Raw genomic sequence first — 18766 nt, 5'->3', positions numbered from 1 at the left:
AATGCATTGCAACATAAATAACTGAATGATGTGAGGGAGGTGTGTGTGTGTGTTTTATTCTGCTGCACTTGGTTGCTCAAATAACTTTGGAGAATTGTCACGCTTAGTGGAATAGAAACAAAAACGCAAGAACATTGACTGAACTGTGTAAGTTTTCCATAACCGCCCAGTACTCCAGGAGATTTAAAGCATAAAATTGTGAATGTATAACTTTTAAGGTAAAAGACTTACAGATAACTGACTTTATTTCAGATTTCCACTTTTACCACCAAATGCTTATCTCAGGCTCAATTGGGAGCATTCTGTCTGAGTCTGAAGGTGGGTTCAATACCCACTCCACAGACCCAAGTTCCACAGTCTGCCTGAAACTCCATTCTGGAAGCTAACCCGAAGATCGGGTACGCTGTCAAAGATACAGCCGTTAAGATGAACGATTAAACTGGGGATCTGTCTTTCTCTCTTGTGAATGCGAACGATTATTTCGCACTGTTGCAAAAGAATGAATGAAAAGCTCTCTGGTGTTTTTGTTTCGCATATTTAGCCCTCAGTCAATATTATATATCTAATATCAAATCGCTGTTTGTGGAAACTTGCTAATGAAAAACGACTCCCGTGATACCCATACTAAATTTGAAAAAAACATTGCAGGTTATAAAGTAGCTCGAAATAACTTGTTCGTGTTCCGAAAGGTGCTTACATATATGGCTCTCTTCCCCAAATCAGTCACTGTTTTGGATAGGTTATTAAAAGCATGTAACGAAAACATTTTCAGATAGCAAGTCAAATCTTTGTGAGTAATCTGGGGGTGTAGGCGAGATATACCGAGCACCAATCTGTACTATCCAGTTGTAATGATTCAAGTGTATGACTAGAATCAGACACACCTAATAATAATAGTCCTTGAACTTTAATGCAATTTAAAGCCAAGTGGCAACTATTCTCATAACATCAGAAGAGTTTTTAGTCCTATTACTGAGAAGAACAAAAGTGTTTTGCTCGAAGTCGAAGAGTTATAGTGCCGCTCGGCAGCCTTGGTTATGCAAATCTAAGCCCCGAGTACAGAGTAGGTGGTGAACCGTCAGCCACATCAAGGCGCAGAGGCGGAACCACAGCAGTAAACCAGCTGAAGATCGGGTTTGAGAGCCGATCGCCTGCGACCCACTTCAGTTGGGAACCCCACATGTGGGCGAGCCCATACGCTCCTCCCCTCGGCCCCCATTAACCCCTGCCTTAACCACACGCGGGCGAGATGGGAAGAGAGCGAGAGAGCCCGAAGACTCACCCGCATTGCACCCACCGGCAGCAGTAGGGACATGAGGAGTAGGAGGAGGTGGTGGTGATGGTGGGCGGCGGCTTCGGGCCACCGGGGCCCCGCCATCGCCTTGCGCCGCAGGCTCGGGGCTTCAGTGAGGATCTCCGATCGGCCGGGCCCGTTCCATGGGGCACTCCAACCGTCAGCGGACAACAGCCATGGCGCGCGCCCGCTGCCCGGCGCGAGCGCCGCGCCCCCCCCCCCCCCCCCTCCCTCACACGATTGGCTGGAGGGCGCGGAACGCGAGCGGCCGGCGTTTCATTGGACAGCACGTCGGTCGTAGACAAGATGAGTGACATTGAACACCACCAATGGGACGAGAGGATGCCGCGGCCAGGTGGGCATGTCTCCGACACTGAACCAATTAGATGCCCACGCGGCGCCGCTGATGGGGAGGGGGCGGGGCCTGCGAAGCGAAAGTGACAGGTCGCTGACACGTGGAGCTGTTTTGTTTGTAAATGTTGTCGAGGAAGGTTCTTGCTACTTCCAGTTCCGGGAACATGCTGGATGCACAAACACCAGTTTTTAAAACGGCCCATCCAGAGAAACAGTAGAGATAACTAGACCCGTGTGGGTCCCCAAGCTGTAATTGCTTATTAATTGGAAAATACATTCACAAAATGCTGGAGTAACTCAGCGGGTAGAGAACACGGATGGGCGACGTTTCGGGTGGGAAGAAGGGTCCCATCCTGAAACATCACTGTGCATCCGTCCTCCCAACAACTAGAGAACAGTCCTGGGCTACCATCTACGTCATTAGAGACCTTCAGCCCAACTTTGATCGGACTATATTTTGCACTAAACGTTATTCCTTTTATCATGTATCTGTACACTGGATGGCTCGATTGTATACATGGATTGTCTTTCCGCTGATAGACAGAAAAAGCTGGAGTAACTCAGACTCAATCTGCGTCTGAAGAAGGGTCTCGACCCGAAACGTCACCCATTCCATCTCCAGCGATCCAATCTTAACTTATTCCTGGCATAGGTAGCATCACTATCTTTATCCTCAATGAAATTTTAGTATCTTTGTTCCGTATAACTGAATAATCTCTGCTCAAGTGTTCAAATCTGGGCATTTTTAAATCAGGTTGCACATTTGAGGGATAGTGTGGAGTGCTATTGCAAACAGACCCGTAAAGGACGACAAAAAAAATCTGATACTGTAAAGTAACAAACTTTAATTGGCAATAAAGACTAGTTTTCAGAATTAAACATTGGGCTAACTAATGGTCAGCACTAAAATTGGAAGCAGTACAACTCTAAAACCAAGTCAACTTCCTTAATTTGAAAAGATCAGTGTGCTTGAATCATGCATTCTGCAAGTTATGTGTTATTAAAACTGCATGACCCTTTACACTAAACCAGTATTGTATCAGTTTGTGTCATGAAAAACATCAGAACAGGGCAGAGGATTATTTTTTATATAAAAATGATGGCATATTACATTTAAATATTGCACCTTTCATGGTTATCTGGTCTAAGATCTATAAACTTATCAGAAATCCCAAAACACTCAACATTTAATTTATCTATTTATACTCATCCAAGTAAGGATCTCAGTGATTAGAAACTGCACACTATTCCATTTATTGCCATTAGTCCAAGTATTCGGTACCAATACAACACAAAAGCTCTTCCACACTGTCCAAAATACCTCCAAGGCATGTATATCAAGTTACATACAAAATTAGGTTCCTCTAGAGCATCCCAAAGACTCCCAGGTCCAATGGGTTGGGTGCAGTGCAAAGCTCCCTTTGCACTGTCCCCTCAAATATTTAAAGTCAGAAAATTCTGCAATTGAATGGATGGCTTGATCTGATGATTTGTTTACAGTACAAGAACCCTTTTCCCCACTTTAATGACTCAAATACAACCAAACTACACAGCACACATTGCAAACCTATACAACTCTGCCAGGCAGGAAATGGCCATTTAATGTTGAAAAGTTGCCTGATGTTTTACTCCTTTCCAAATTTCTCTAAAGTGTGCTTACTGTAAAACAGCAAAGGCAGGCAATGGGAAAGAAAAAAAAAAGAGGTTCAGTTTTGACATTTAAAAACATGCAATGGTCTTTTATCCATGGTTCAACTGGTTATGCCTGCCCCACCATGTGCACACGACTAACTTTACGAGGACAGATAGGCAGCACAGCCAATTGAAGAGCGCCAAATTGAATATCCTTCAGTGCAGAAGCATTAATAACTCAAACACCCTGGAATGCCAGGTAGAGTTGTCATCCATTTAGATCCAACGAGTTCAATCCAGAAATAGGAAAAAAGTGCACCTCACATCTAGAGAAAGCCAAAATGCTTTGCAACTCATCCACTGCCATACTGCAATACACCCCTTTTCGCTTGAACTCCCTCAACCCTACGAAACTGAAACCACAAGTGGAAATGGTCATGCAGCTTTAAACAGGTATGGCCCAAATGTTAACAAGGAAAGAAAAACATATTTTATAGTAATATTGTTCATCCAAATATGGCTTCCTTTGCTCTCAAATACAAATCAGAGGAAGTACAGTGGGTCCTGCATAATTGCATAGTAAAAGCCGAGGGGAGGAGGGAGGGAGGTTCTGCAATGAAATAGCAAAACTAGTTTGAAAGCAATGCGAAGGCACAGACAAATAGAATTTGTTATGCACCATTTAGTCTATGCTCTTCCTCTGGTTGTGGAAATAAAAACAGCCAATGAGGCAATACGCAAACATGAGTGCATATGAAATTTAAACATTATGACAGAAACCCTTATATTTAAAAAGTTACTTGGATGCATATTTGTTGTGCCACGCACTTACAAGTTTGCAGATCAAAAACTGTGAATTGGGATTAGGCCAGACTGCCTTTTCAATTGGCATTGAGATGGACTATATCGCCCATGACTTGGGAAGATACTTAAATACAAGGCAACCAATTGTGAAACGTCCTGAGAACAGACACGTGATGCAAGATTGCTTACAGAAATAAATATTCCACAATTTGGTTTTATATCAAGTACAATGGATCCACATGTAGATAAGAGGCGAGGAGCACATTGAGTAGAACTCCACTGTACTGTTTTACAGATACTGCTCCAAATGGATACTGAACAAGCCTACATTGGGATGTTATCCATGTTACAGTAGATATAATAAATGCTTCTAGCACATCACCTGCAGGTAATTGTGGCTCTCAAAGAAGAACTTGGATATTTTGAAGTTTTGCTTCTTTGAAATGGTGTTTTTTTTAAATTTGATGTTCACAGGTAAAGTCATATTGAACAAACCACCTCCAGCTTCTGGTGAGGATCTTCATTATTTTTTAATCTATATCTTTGTTAGCATCTTCCAATGTTTGGGAAGGGGGATGGGAGGAAGAATTATAATCCAGTAAGCAAGTTCCAATAAATTTTGTAGTCCTTTGGTTTCAGTCTATCCTTCACTGCCAGAGGTGGAGACATATTCAAAAATACTGCCACTTTCCAAGGACTGTATCTTTGATTGCATCAACATATTGTGTAGGCACCCAGTAAACCCAATAGTAAGAAGCTTCAGTGGGACCCAGCTGAAATGCCTGAAAAAAAAGAGGAAATGAGAACGATTATATTAAAGAAAGTAATTTCTGATTATTTACAGGCAAAACAGGCTTCTACTTGTACACAATCCTAGTTCTCACCAAAGCATCTTAAATTATTGTACATGCACTGAAGTACCTTGAGGTCCAACTACTGTTGTTGTGCATGAAGTCACGGGCAACGTTCTACAGAAAGTAGAATGAATAACCAGTTTCTGTGTTCTGACGTTGTTGAGGGAGGAATAGCGAGCCTATTTTTCATTGAACAATAACCTTTGTGCTTCTAAACAATGAATGGTTTTGATATCCGAAATTGTGGCTCTCAGAGAAGAACATGGATATTTTGAAGTTTTGCTTCTTTGAAATGGTGTTTCATTCAAAAGAAGTTCACTCAAAGAATCTCTAATCTAGAAATTAGAAATCCAGTGGTTAGAAGTTCATCCCATTCACTCAAGCCACAAAATTAGCACAACAGTAACCTCCCCACCTTCACCACGTTAAAAGCCCACAACTTTTAGATAGCCCAATAACACCAAATCAGATCCTGAAAATCAAATTTGATTTCTAAGAGCAACCTTTCCTTCTCTAATCTTTCCTTTGGTTTCAATCCAGAACTCAACTCCAGAGTTGGGATCAGTTTCATGCATCGCAGCTGCTCAGAAGATCAAGACTGTAACTTCCTTTAATATCCCTTCCACAATTTGTCCTAAGACATTCAAGAGGTGGAAAGTGACAAGAGTATCTTAGTACAATCAAGTATGTCAAAATTCACAAAGGTTTTCAAAACTTGAATGTCAGCACCGAATGGCAGTTTCTGCAGAATAGTCAAAGACATGATATAAAAATATTATTAACTGCAAGATGCGCACACACACGAGTTCAAATTTTCCAACGTAAACAGCTCCTCACTTGTAAGTCATGAAGGTCTGCAAATCAGGCCATAGATAAAACAAGGACAGTTGATGTGTCTTGGTGGTTTAGTTATGGAGTGGCAGCACTAAAGTTATGGGAGTTGTCAATAAGCATCTGGCCATTAAATGTAGGGAGGGTAACGCAAGCGAAATGCAAAAACTATCAGTGAAGATTGTCCACCTAATTATGCCTCCTCACAAAAAAACCCTAGCTGCTGCTCCCTCTACTAATTAGCTGCCTAAATCTTCATTGTTTTGTTCTTCGACTTGAGCCTGGCAGTGTTCACCCTACAGCTGCCAACAACTTCCTACTCACCCAAACTTCTGCTGTATCCCATCTCGTAGTCTCACATCTGCCTCGACAATATTGAATCCTAAATAGTGAGACGCCTTGCTGCTCTGCCGCAGTGTTTCCTCCTTGTCACAAGCTCCCTCAGTACTCACCATCATGTGATAATCTTCATGTCCTTCAATAGGTTCAGTGATAACATTTTTGATAGAGCCCATAGGGATCTTCTCAGTTCTTTCTGTTTAAAAGGAAATTGCTCACATCAGAACCTCGCAGAAATATATGAACTCAATTGTGCTGGCAAGAGATGTAACACGTGTACTTTTATTTCTCATCTTTCCACTTCCAGAACTCAAACCATTATTCAAAGCAAAACACAAACATATTGCTGATTAGTTGTCAATTTGTTGTAGCATTCCAACATCAAACCTTTGCCGTGCACTTAAACATTTTGGTAAAATCTGTGCAATTTGTTGACTCGATGAACAGCAACGTGCTTTCTAGATAATCTTTGATTGAATTTAATTCAGTTTTTGATCATTGAGCCATTCCTAATTATATCTCATTTAGACTAATTTTCTATTAGACTAACTAATTTTCCATTAGATTAACTTATGCCATTACAACCCCCTTTTGCTTTGCAACTTCATTCTATTTGTTATTTAATTTCATGTCCTCCACCTTGCCATAAACCTTTCCCCATTTTACTTCGTCCTAAAACACCTGATAAAACAAATGATTGGAGAACTTGAAACCTATTCTCAAAATCAGTTCTATGTTGAAATGTTAATGTCGTTTCCACTCCGCAGATTACCTTAAATTACGAAAACATTCTGTATTTATTTTGACCAAACATCAGTCATCAGTCCAATGTGACTTATTGTCAAAGCCCCAGTAGACTTTAAAACTGTACGAGAACATTCTTCAAAAATGCAGTATAAGCCAGTTCCTTTTTAAAAAAAATCAGCTCCTCAGCCCACTTAATACCAGATGGTCTTGGCACCAGTGAAGAAAATAGAGCCCACTTATCAGTGCAATCAGTGTTTTAAAAATCTGATGATTTTCCACCGACACTAAATAAACCAATATGAAATATTTTGTTTTGTTACACAGCTGGTTATAAGATCAATGATTCACAGAAGGAACAGAATTGCCATCTGCAGAACTTACCCTTTGTTCCAATCCAGAGCTGATCCTGCTCCAGTTTAAAGGTTAACCTTACTTTTCCACTCGACTTGTTGTACATGCCAGATAATGGTACACTTGGCAAGCGCTCCTACAAAGTTCAGGGAGCAAGTTATTAACACGGCATTATTCCTCATCACCTTTTGATTCAATGTATCAACAAAATCACGTCAGTTGAAAAGACAGAAAAAAAGATTTGTGGTCCAGGATATTTTGATTAGCAACAAAATATCAGTGCCACTGATGGCATCCAACTACAACACCAGTTTCCAAACTTTCTCAATCTATCAGAAGCTTTTAGGTCTTCAAAAGTGCACAGCTCCTCAGTACTGCACCAAGACCATCAGCCCAGATGTCTGGTTTTAGACCAAAGATAGACACAAAGTGCTGGAGTAACTCAGCGGGTCAGGCCACATCTCTGGAGAAGGATGGGTGACGATTTGGGTCGGGACCCTTCCTCAGACTGAAAGTAGATGAAAAGCTGGAGGTGAGAAAAGGCCAGGGTCAATCAAGGCTGGCCACAAATGTCCTCCAGCATGGTTAGTCCAATGTTGATGTGATCTCAAAAGAGAAACAATGGGGTGAACTGTGAAACTGGTAACACGAGTAGGGGGAAAGGGAATTCAAGTAGAAGTTACTTAAAATGAGCAAATCTATTGTCCATACCGCTGGGGTTGTACACTACCCAAGCGAAATGAGGTACAGTTCCTCCAATTTGCGTGTGGCCTCACTCTGACAACGGAGAAGGCCCAGAACTGAAATGACAGTATGGGAATGGGGAGGAGAGTTTAAATGGTTGGCAACCGGGAGATCCCCGTTGGTCTAGGCAGACTGAGCACTGTGCCAAGTTGTACCAACATTTGTACTATCTGTACAAATGTTCAGCAAAAAATTACCCCACTTTTACAGCCATGTGAGTGAGGTAATAAAAAGAGGAAAACAGCCGAGCGCTTGCGCGAGATGTACAACGGGGGTCAGAAAACGGGGAAAATTTTGAAAATTTACACACAAAATTACCAGTTTCAAGCCTTTTTTTAGTGCATTTCAGAGTAAAAGCAGACATTACAAAATAATGTGAATAGGTCACTGTACACTATTAACATTTTGAAGTAAATTCGCACATTAATTGATAATCAGCCCAAAAAGGTGGTAATTGACTTTTCTGCTGTATTTTATATTTTAACCCTGTCTTCATTAATTTAGTTATATAATCTTGCACTTAAATTGAATATTTACTCATTACAGTTCCACCACGGATTTTCTGGCACACTTGGCTCCAGAGCTTTGCTGGTTTAACTAGCAGGCCAAGGAAGTCGGCTACGGGGATAGATTTGCTGGCTGCAGCTGGGCTGAAGTTCCAGAGCCTCGGCCGCAGGTCGCAAATTCCGATCGGCCGTGAAAGTCCCGATGAGGTCGAGATTGGCTGCCTTGCCCAGCCTAGGTGCCACATTTTCAGGTAAACTTCCAGGGCGAGTGGGGGGGGGGGGGGGGGGGGGGGGGATTTCCCGCGGAACCCTAGTGTTCATTACAAGTCTATACATCGGGTTTTTTTCTTTCTAATTTTTGATCTGATTTCTCAGTTTATTTGGCAAAGTGAAAAACGTGGAAACCATGCAAAAAGCGCGGAAAATTGATTTTTTAAACGCGGAAATCCTGCGTTTAACATGCCTGCTTTTAGATTCAAGTGGCATTCACAATAGAGATTTGGGTGAGAGACGTACACTATGTCAATACTGACTACCTCCCCAATCTTCCACAAAAACTTATACAAGGCTTTACAAAACAACTAATATAACTGGTAACTACATACCTTAACACCTCGAATGGATGGCATGACATCTTCTGGTTTTCCTTTGTCCAACACTTTCCTGTGTTGCTAAAGCAAGCAAAACAGTAATCAAAACCAGAGCCAACGGGATATGTTGAAAAGTCTCTGGGAGCTCATCTGAAAATGGTGTCTCAGTAAAATAATGCTCAGTTTTTACTGCATTCTTAGCTGAATTTAACAGAATATCCTCCTAGAAAGCTCAGCAGCAATTTAAAAATTCCACAGAATTAGTCTAAACTTAATAATTCACTTCCTTTTCTTTCTGACAGTTTTAGCCCTAAAAATATTCAACCCTCAAGAATCCCACACTACCTTTACCATAATCGCCCATGGCCATCTTATCTACTGGATCCCAATAACAAAGTTGATCAAACAGAAATTGTTTGCCTTCTCTCCTCATGCCCCAAGTAGCAGTTCATGCCCCAAGTAGAATTTGCCAATTACTGGAGTTTATTTTAGCACAACTTAAAAATCAAAGCACACAGACTCCCAAAGGTTCACTGTTCATCAGCGTTAATAGTCCCAGTTTCAACTCAAATCTTATAGAATGTAAAAATATGGGCTCCATGTCCCAAGTCTACATTAACTTTCCCAGTTGACCATGCACATGTGCACTTTAAAAAAAAGATTAAACAAGATGGAATTTGCTTCCCTTAAAAAGAACAAAGATCAATTCATTAAGCTCTCAAACTGGCAATGGCTGCTTTAATTATGGGTTACTGCCAAGGTTTAAATGAATGAAACAAAGGCCCCAAAAAACAGCTAAAATCAACAAACTCCAAAGATTTTAAAACAACTATCGCAAACTACAGACCAGTTGGCAAAATTAGTCTTGGATGGGATACAAAAATGACAATGTGCTGATGCACATAACTATGTCAAAAGGTGAGCTCCAACACCCCCAACATAGATCCCATAGGGAGCTTTAAACAAAATTGCAGTAATGACCAGTCTTGCCAAGTCCACGGTTTCACAGGTGACAATGCAAAGCTACAGAAGATGCCATCAACAACACAAAATCCAATTGAGGACTGCACATTATGGGATGAATAATTAAAATCTGGAGATCGTAGAGTGTCAACTAAAATTTAAGATACAGGTGCATAGTTCTATTAAGATAGGGATCCACCATAACATCCATGTCGATCCACCATAACATCCGATGCCTTTCAGCCCTTCAAAACTGATGCAACATCATGTTCCCAATAACAAAAAGTGGAACTCACCTTTTGCCTACATAGAGGTTCTTTTTTGGGTTCTTCAGCTTTGGCCTCTTGTTGGACAACCTCCTTTGGTGTATTTACTGCTAAAACGTCATTAATCGTTGATCCAATAACCATGATTTTTGCACCATTTGTTACTTTTAATTCTCGTAGAGTTTTATCTTCCTGGAGCAGCCCCTTGTACATGACCTTCTGCATGGCAGGAGTGAGACCTGAAAGGCAAATAACGTTGATCCATTTAAATCTTTGAAAAATTAACTTAGGTGCTCTTTACTATCAGGGCGTGATATACATCAACTCTGTATACTGCAATCAATACAAGGGTTGAATCCTTCCTCTCTAGCCACCCGAATCGCTACACCTTCCCTCGACTGCATCCAAATGTCAGCTTAAAACAGCCACATAAAATGTTGTTCCTTCATTACCACTATTGTCAATTACCTCAACAGCGACTCATTGTCGAAGTGAACTCACCATTTTGTACAGTAAACCTGTGTTATAACAGACCATGGGGTGGGAGAAGATGGTGTCTGTTATAGCCAATTGCCCCCTTTAACCGAGTACGGTATTATCACTATGTATTTAAAACAAAGAACTGTAGACAATGATCAATACACAAAAGGGTGCAAAGCGCTATAGTAACTCAGTGGGTCAGGCAGCATCTCTGGAGATGAGGATGCTGCCGGAACCGCTGAGTTACTCCAGCAATTTGTCATCGTTTGTACACCAGCACCTGCAGTTCCTTGCTTCTACAAAAGGGAAAGATGAAAGACTCTTGTAAAAAGACAAATTACCATGAGCAAATTCCAGAATTCAAAGGATGCAGAAAACAATATAGAAAAATGGAATACAAAAGCATCTAGTAATAAAGAAAAAACTACAAAAGCTTCATCAATAGGAAAAAGGAAAAAAAGTATTTGTGAGTCTGCAAAAGACAAAAAGACAAAGGAAACAGAGACATCTGACAGATATTGTACTCACCTTTGCAAGAAAAATACACAGAAAAAACCTGGAAACAGTAATTACAATAAAGGCACCATGCAAGAAGCTATAAAAACAAATTAAAGCACATTAAAATACAGACAATATACTGGCATGGATTGAGAATTAGTTAAGACATCAATTATAAAGTGGCCCCAGAAGCACCAGAGAAATGCAAATCCGTTTCTTATTTTCTAAGTAAGTCTCTACTATATAGAAGCTAAAGAATTGCCAAAGTCTTCAATGTTATGCATAATAGCACCACTGCCAATGTATATTTAATTCTTAAGATAGACAAAGTGTTGGAGTAACTCAGCAAAACAGGCAGCACCTCTGGAGGAAAAGGATAGCTCCAGCACTTTGTGTCTATCCTTGGCCTAAACCAGCATCTGCAGTTCCTTATTTCTATATTTTGGCCCTATCCTTTTCCTCTAGAGATGCTGCCTGACCCACTGAGTACAACACATCGTGGCTATTTCTGATATACACCAACATCTGCAGTTCCTTGTTTCTATATTTAATTCTTAGCCAGTACATAACAAGAAAAAGTAGTGCAACCAATCCTCCCTTGAAACATACCTGTAAGGGAGTGAATCTTTTCTTTCAGGCTAGCTCCTGTACTACTGAGTGGCACTTTCAGATCATATTTGTTTTTGTTCCATATAACTTTTAGATCTACCATTTCCTTGCTGATATCCGACTCTCCACCATTGCTAACAGACGTTTGAGGAAGAGAATCCTCATTCTCCATTTGTTCAGTTATTAAGTATTGCGAATCTGCTTCACTGGTAGTCCTATTCTCTGGGACTGGTAGTCCTTTCTCTTGCTGAATAGGTACGTCCGTGTTAGCTTCAGATTCCATTCCACCAGTATCTGCTCCTGCAAGACAGCCATGTTGACATAAATTTAATTTGCATTGTTATATTGAAAAATTGCTGATAGTTACACTGCTATAATTTGTTAACAATACCATATTTAGGACAAGCACATAGACTAATTCACAAAAATATCAGAAAGAAAGAAAAACAGCTTACATAATCCAAATGGATTGCAATCGAAAGATCACATTTGAACCTAAATTCACTCTCCTGTCTTCTCTCTAATCCCTTCATTATATTGATGGCAGCAAAATGTATTGATCTCAACCATTAATAAATTAACCAAACAGCCACCCGCCCACAGGAGTATAGGATTCTAAAGTTCTACAGAAAGTTGTCAACTTAGGTAGTGACACAACGGCTAGACCTACTGCCTCACAATGCCAGAGACCCGGTTTCAACCCTGAGATCGGGTGCTGTCTATGTGGAGTTTGCACATTCTCCCTATGACCCCATAGGGTTTCCTTGTGGTAATCAGTTTCCTCCCACATCCCAAAGAAACGTGGGTTTGTAGATTATTGCTCTATAAATTGTCCCTAATGTGTAGGGAGTGAATGCAAAGTGGGATAACATAGAAGTAGTGTAAATGTGTAATCAATAGTCAGCTTGTACTCAGTGGGCCGGAGGACCCATTTCCCTGGCTGTACCTCTAAACTAATTCCAAGGCTAACCCTTTTAATCCAAATCTATGACTCAGAATTCTACTCTAGAAAAAAAGCCTTAGAATTTTCCTTGCCAAACTCAATGTTTGGTTTCAATGACCTAATTTTCTTAACTTCCATCTATTTTTAAAAAGAGAAGCTCAGGATCTGTATAAGAAGATAACTGCAGATGCTGGTACAAATTGAAGGTTTTTATTCACAAAATGCTGGAGTAACTCAGCAGGCCAGACAGCATCTCGGGAGAGAAGGAATTCCCTCTCTCCCGAGATGCTGCCTGACCTGCTGAGTTACTCCAGCATTTTGTGAATAAAGCTCAGGATCTGTAATGTTTTATAGGTAGAATGTGGTGCCTTTGGAGAGGGTAAAGAAAAGGTTAATAAAATGCTGCCTGGATTATATATTACCAATAAGGTGTTAGACAGGTGTTGTCTGCTCAGGAACTTCAGAGGTTGAGTGGAGAGCTATTAAAAGTATTTAAAACTGAAAAGCATGGACAGGTTAGATAATAAGAACCTTTTTTCTAGGGTGAAAATGTCAAAGACGAGAGGTCATCACTTTAAGGTGAGAAGGGCAAAGCTTAACGGAAATGTTTTCTAAAAACAATCAGTTGTGGGTGCTGGGGGACCATGGACAACGTAGATATTATAGCAACATTTAACAGGCTTTCAGAGGCAAGATTTGAGAGGCACTCAGATTCACAGGGAATGGAGGGATGTGGATCATGTGCAGGCAGGAGATTACTTTAACTTGGTATCATGTTCAACATGGCTATTGCAGGGTGAAGGACCTGCTCATGTTCTCATATCATCCCCAAGGCCAACATTTACCATTGATCTTTAATTGCCCATGAGCCATTGGGCAGTTAAAAAAACATTCATTTTCTTGACATGGAGGCCAAGACATTTCCTTCCCTAAATGGACTAGGTCCAAATAGCAATCTGGTCATTTGCCAGAGCCCGTTCAATGTTCAAAACCAGAACTAATTAATTCTAAGCTTATTCAATGCTCACCCCTCATGGAACCCCCTTTTTAACATACTGCACCTCAACACCCTTCCGTACACCCCAAACACAATGGTTCCTGGCACCCAGCCCCATGCGTTGATCTCATGAAAATACCACCTGTTCCCTACATATGCTAGTCCCTTATGCACTGCCCCCTTGTACACTGCCGCTTCTGCTCCCTGTACATGTTGGTTCCTTGCAGTTTCCTACCACAGCATTCTTTACAATAACTTCCCCAGCTCCCTGTGCACTACGACTCACTGCACACATTGATCCATTGCACACTGCCTTCTGTATACAATGGACCTTGGCACTGTACATCACTCCTTGCACATTGGTATCTTGTTCACATATCCAACCCACCCGATTCCTTGCACACAGCCCCCTTCGGCACATTGACTCCCCTCTGCTTCTTTTAAACATTCATCACTTACACACTGACCTCCCTTGTTCCCGGACATATTGATCCTTTGCACGCAGTACATATTGCTCCCTTGTACAACTACACCTCTGCTCCCTGTACATGTTGTTCCCTTGCACTGTCGTCGCCCCCCCCTCCTTCACCCTCACTGTACACATCGATCTTTTGCACAATGACTCCCTCTGCATGGGGCACTAGTCACTTGCACTGTCCTGTAGGCGCTGGACCTTGCACGCTGCACGCCACACACACTCAGTCCGCCACCTTACACTGGCACTTCTATGCACACATATCCGACCCATCTACCCCTTTCTTCTTTGGTACTTAACTTCAACCCTCCCTTGCCCATTGCAGAGTCTCGATGGACCCGCTTCCCCACCACCTACAATCATGCATTTTGCATGTCCCCCTTGCCCACTTAACCCCCCACACCCCCCGCGGATCTGGTGACTTGGTGCTCTGGTCCTCGGGGGGAAGGGGAGGGCTCGTCTCGCGGCTGTCCACCGACATGAATCGGCCTGCAGCGATGACTGCCGTGCGTTGCATTGGCTAGGCCTGTGCGGAGACAGTGTCCAGCGATGACTGTGCTGAAATCCCCAGGTCTGTAACAGGCCGCATCCGACACCTACCGTCCCGAGTTGCCATCGCTGCCCGTCTGAGCCTGTGGCCCGCTGGGAAAGCGCTGACGACTTCCGCCATGGAACGTTATCGGCAGCTCCCGGTGATTGGCAGAGGGAGGGAGGAGCCGAGTGACACATCTGGGAGCGGGGCTCAGCAAAGTAGAAAGTTAAATGTCTTTTCAATTATATTGTGGATGCAGCAGAGTTCTATTGTTTGCAAATGCCTACTCTCTGCTTCCATGACTTTTAAAAATAAAACAAAAAGAGATACAGCTCGTGGAGGTGAAATTAAAATTAACAGAGGAACAGCTCATTAAATATTTATTCACAAAATGCTGGAGTAACTCATTAAATATGATCAATTGGCCTGATACAGAGTGGATCTCCAGTGCAAATATTTAATCAGTAACATCCAAAGTTTAAAGATCACAAGCAGCAACTCTTCAAGAAATAGTTATAAATGTCAACTGTCAACTTATTCAAGAAGTTGAACAAAAATAATTGTTTGCAAACATTTTATATACGAAGAAACCGCAGAGAGTTATGAACACTGCCCAGTCTAGCTCACAGAATCTGCTTACTAAAATGGCGCTGAAGTTTACCCATGACCTACTGTTTTTAGAGTCGAGTGGTCTATCTTGCTCCTCTAGTATCTTTGGGGCTCAGTGCGGTCCGGGGCGGGGCCATGTGATTGACAGCGGGAGGGTGGGGCTTAGTGTGCTCCGGGGCGGGGCCATCTGATTGACAGCGGGAGGGGATGGGGCTCAGTGTGCTCTGGGGCGGGGCCAGGTGATTGACAGCTGCAGGGGAGGGGCTGTGTCTGTCAGCCCAGCTGAGTGGGAAGGAACTGCAGATACTGGTTTACACCGAAGATAGACACAAAACATTGGAGTAACTCATCGGGTCAGGCAGCATTTCTGGAGAGATGGAATAGGTTCTTCTTTCGACTGAGAGTCAGGAGAAAGGGAAACATAGAGATGTGGGAAGGTAGGGTGTGAGAAAGACAGATCAAAGCAGACGCTGATACAATACAATACAATATATCTTTATTGTCATTGTACAGGGGTACAACGAGATTGGGAATGCGACTTCCATACGATGCAATAAATCAATTAGCTAATCAGCATAAATTTAGACAACCCAGTGAAACAAAATTAGAAAGAGTTTAAAAAAAGAATAATGTGCAAATAGGTCTGTGCCAGTTCACTGTGCGATGTGACCATCCGACTCAGCAGGACCGGTGCAGAGCAGCTATGGCCCTGGGGATGAAACTGTTCCTGTCTGGAGGTGCGGGCGGAGAAGGCCTTGTAGCGTCTGCCAGATGGTAGAAGTTCGAACAGACTATTGCAGGGGTGTGAGGAGTTTTTGTGGATGCTGGTGGCTTTCCTGAGGCATCGTGTGTTGTAGATGCCCTCCAAGGCCGGTAGCTGTGTTCCGATAATCTTTGGAGCTCTATAGACTACCCGCTGAAAAGCTCTCCTCTCTGCCGCCATGCAGCTGAGATACCACACAGGGATGCCATGCGTTAGGATGCTCTCTATGACGCAACGGTAGAAGGTTGTCAGCAGCTGTTGGGGCAGACCAGACTTTTTCAGTGTTCTCAGGTAGAACAGTCGTTGCTGTGCCTTCTTGACCAGCGCAGCGGTGTTAGTGGACCATGTGAGGTCCTCCGAAATGTGAGTGCCCAGAAACTTGAAGCTGGACACTCTCTCCACACTGTCCCCGTTAAAGATCGGAGCGTATTCCCTGTTATGTGACCTACGGAAGTTGATGATCAGCTCCTTGGTCTTGGAGGTGCTTAGGGACAGACTACCCGCTGAAAAGCTCTCCTCTCTGCCTCCATGCAGCAGAGATACCACACAGGGATGCCATTCATTAGGATGCTCTCTATGATGCAACGGTAGAAGGTTGTCAGCAGCTGTTGGGGCAGACCAGACATAGTACTCTGTAAACAATAACCATATATATATAGGTAAACACAAAATGCTGGAGTAACTCAGCGGGTCAGGCAGCATCTCAGGAGAGAAGGAATGGGTGATGTTTCAGGTCGACACCCTTCTTCAGACTGATGTCCGATGAAATCAGTCTGAAGAAGGGTCTCGACCCGAAACGTCACCCAATCCTTCTCGCCTGAGATGCTACCTGAACCGCTGAGTTACTCCAGCATTTTGTGTCTACCTTCAATTTGAACCAGCATCTGCAGTTACTTTCCTACTATGTACACTATATATACACTATATACACTATATAAATCAGTGCATTCAGAAAGTATTCAGAGCCCTTCACTTTTTCCACATTTTGTTACCTTACAGCCTTATTTTAAAATGGATTAAATTCATTTATTATCATCAATCTACACACAATACCCCATAATAAAAAACCCAAAACAGGTGTTTAGAAATTTTTGTAAAGTAATTAAAAAGAAATAACTGAAATACCCATTCCTTCTATCCTGAGATGCTGCTTGTCCCGCTGAGTTACTCCAACAACACCTTCGCTCAGTCTACCTGGACCTACCTAATCTCCCAGGTGCCAAACACTTGAATTCCCCTTCCTATTCCCACACTGACATTTCTGACCTAGACCTCTGAAGGAGGCCAAAGTGAGGCCAAATTCAAATTGGAGGAACAGCATCTCATGTTTTGCTTGGGCAGCTTACAACCCAGTGGTATGGATAATGATTTCTCTAACTTCAACTAGCCCTTGCATCCCTCTCTCTTCATCCCTCCCCCACCCAAGTTGAACCAGCGACAAAGTCGTCTTGTTGAGTCTCATTGTCTGTAACTCGTTTCCACCTAACACACAGCTAACAATGGCCTGTTTCCTATATCATCATTACTTTTTTTGCGTATCTATCATTCATTTGTTCTATATCTCTACATCACTGTCTGTATCTCCCATTTCCCTTTCCCCTGACTCTCAGTCTGAAGAAGGGTCTCGACCGGAATCCTCACCTATTCATCTCCAGTGATGCTGTCTGACCCGCTGTTATCCCAGCTTTTAGTATCTATCTTCAGTTTATACCAGCATCTGCAGTTCCTTCCTACACATCCCAACTTTTATACTTAATACTGACTGATGAATGCCAATATATGGATAGCCTTCTTGATCACCCTATCTAACTGGGTATCAAAATTAAGTATCAAAAGTACTTAATTAATTATAAACACTTGGGATGTTGCAATCTTTCATTTATCAAATATCATTCATGTGCCATGAAAACTTGTTGAGCAGTTCATACTTATTGTGGATATGATGTGAGGCGAATCTTGTTTCCCGCACATTCCAGATTAAGAATAGAGGGTTCCTGGGTCCATACTGGTACGGAGCACATGTGGATATGTTAACATGTAGATATGTTAACATCGATCGAGTCAGAATACATGCCAAATAATTCTTATTTGCTACTTTCAGAACCCCTGGACATCCTAAAGCTGAGAAATAAGATGTATAATATTCACTAAACGGCCTTGAGACGACCTGAGAGTGAGATCAAAAGGCGAAAGGCGACACTCGTGAGGTGCTGCATTTATGCCCAGCGCTTCTACCGCAGCAAAGAACGAGAGGTCTTTGGCACCAGGTTCAAAGAGGAACCCTTTGCTGGACAATGATCAGATCGCCACTGTGCACTGGTTCCGCATTATAAGCAATAGAGCCGGCCTTCCATGATTACTTGACAGCGACCTTATCTAATTCATCGCCGGCACCCCGACCCTCACCTCCCATTGACACCACCGTCTCTGCTCTGCCTCAGAGTCTGGCCGAAACCAATTCCTCCGCCCATCAAAGTCGGAGTGACAAGTTTCCCCCCACCCCTCTTGGTCTTTGCAGCTCCGCCTTGTTTGACTTACTGGCAGCTCACTGGGGCAAGTCGCGGCTGCCGTGGTCCACCGTCTCA

At 42.5% G+C, this 18766-nt stretch overlaps 2 protein-coding genes across 3 annotated transcripts in view; both read right to left on the bottom strand.

Moving 5' to 3' along the window:
* The window catches only part of ern2 (endoplasmic reticulum to nucleus signaling 2), a 65419-nt gene extending 63922 nt beyond the window's left edge, over window positions 1-1497 (bottom strand). The window contains exon 1 of one of the 2 annotated variants that reach the window (XM_078417795.1): window positions 1283-1497. In XM_078417795.1, coding sequence (XP_078273921.1) covers window positions 1283-1378 — 96 coding nt within the window. In that variant the 5' untranslated portion in view covers window positions 1379-1497. The remainder of the gene's footprint in view (window positions 1-1282) is intronic. The other variant, XM_078417796.1, reaches the window with a different exon arrangement.
* Window positions 1498-2479: 982 nt separating this feature from the next.
* On the bottom strand, window positions 2480-14940 carry ubfd1 (ubiquitin family domain containing 1). Its single transcript, XM_078417794.1, has 7 exons — window positions 14878-14940; window positions 11863-12162; window positions 10306-10514; window positions 9062-9127; window positions 7237-7342; window positions 6222-6304; window positions 2480-4866 (listed from the first exon to the last, which is right to left on the bottom strand). The coding sequence occupies exons 1-7, from the start codon at window positions 14891-14893 to the stop codon at window positions 4756-4758; spliced, it is 891 nt and encodes a 296-aa protein (XP_078273920.1). The 5' UTR covers window positions 14894-14940; the 3' UTR covers window positions 2480-4755.
* Between the last annotated feature and the right edge of the window lie 3826 nt (window positions 14941-18766).

The sequence above is a fragment of the Rhinoraja longicauda genome, chromosome 21 (genome assembly GCF_053455715.1).
Source record: "Rhinoraja longicauda isolate Sanriku21f chromosome 21, sRhiLon1.1, whole genome shotgun sequence".
In the NCBI taxonomy this organism is placed as follows: domain Eukaryota; kingdom Metazoa; phylum Chordata; class Chondrichthyes; order Rajiformes; family Arhynchobatidae; genus Rhinoraja; species Rhinoraja longicauda.
The sequence above is the reverse complement of the archived record's forward strand: the minus strand, read 5'-3'. Positions and strand labels throughout refer to the sequence as shown.

Coding starts and splice junctions, on each gene's coding strand:
- ubfd1 (XM_078417794.1), bottom strand. Junction 10,515..11,862: donor AAAGATTCACTCCCTTACAG/GTATGTTTCAAG, acceptor TTTGCCTTTCAG/GTCTCACTCCTGCCATGCAG. Junction 9,128..10,305: donor AACCTCTATGTAGGCAAAAG/GTGAGTTCCACT, acceptor TGCTTGCTTTAG/CAACACAGGAAAGTGTTGGA.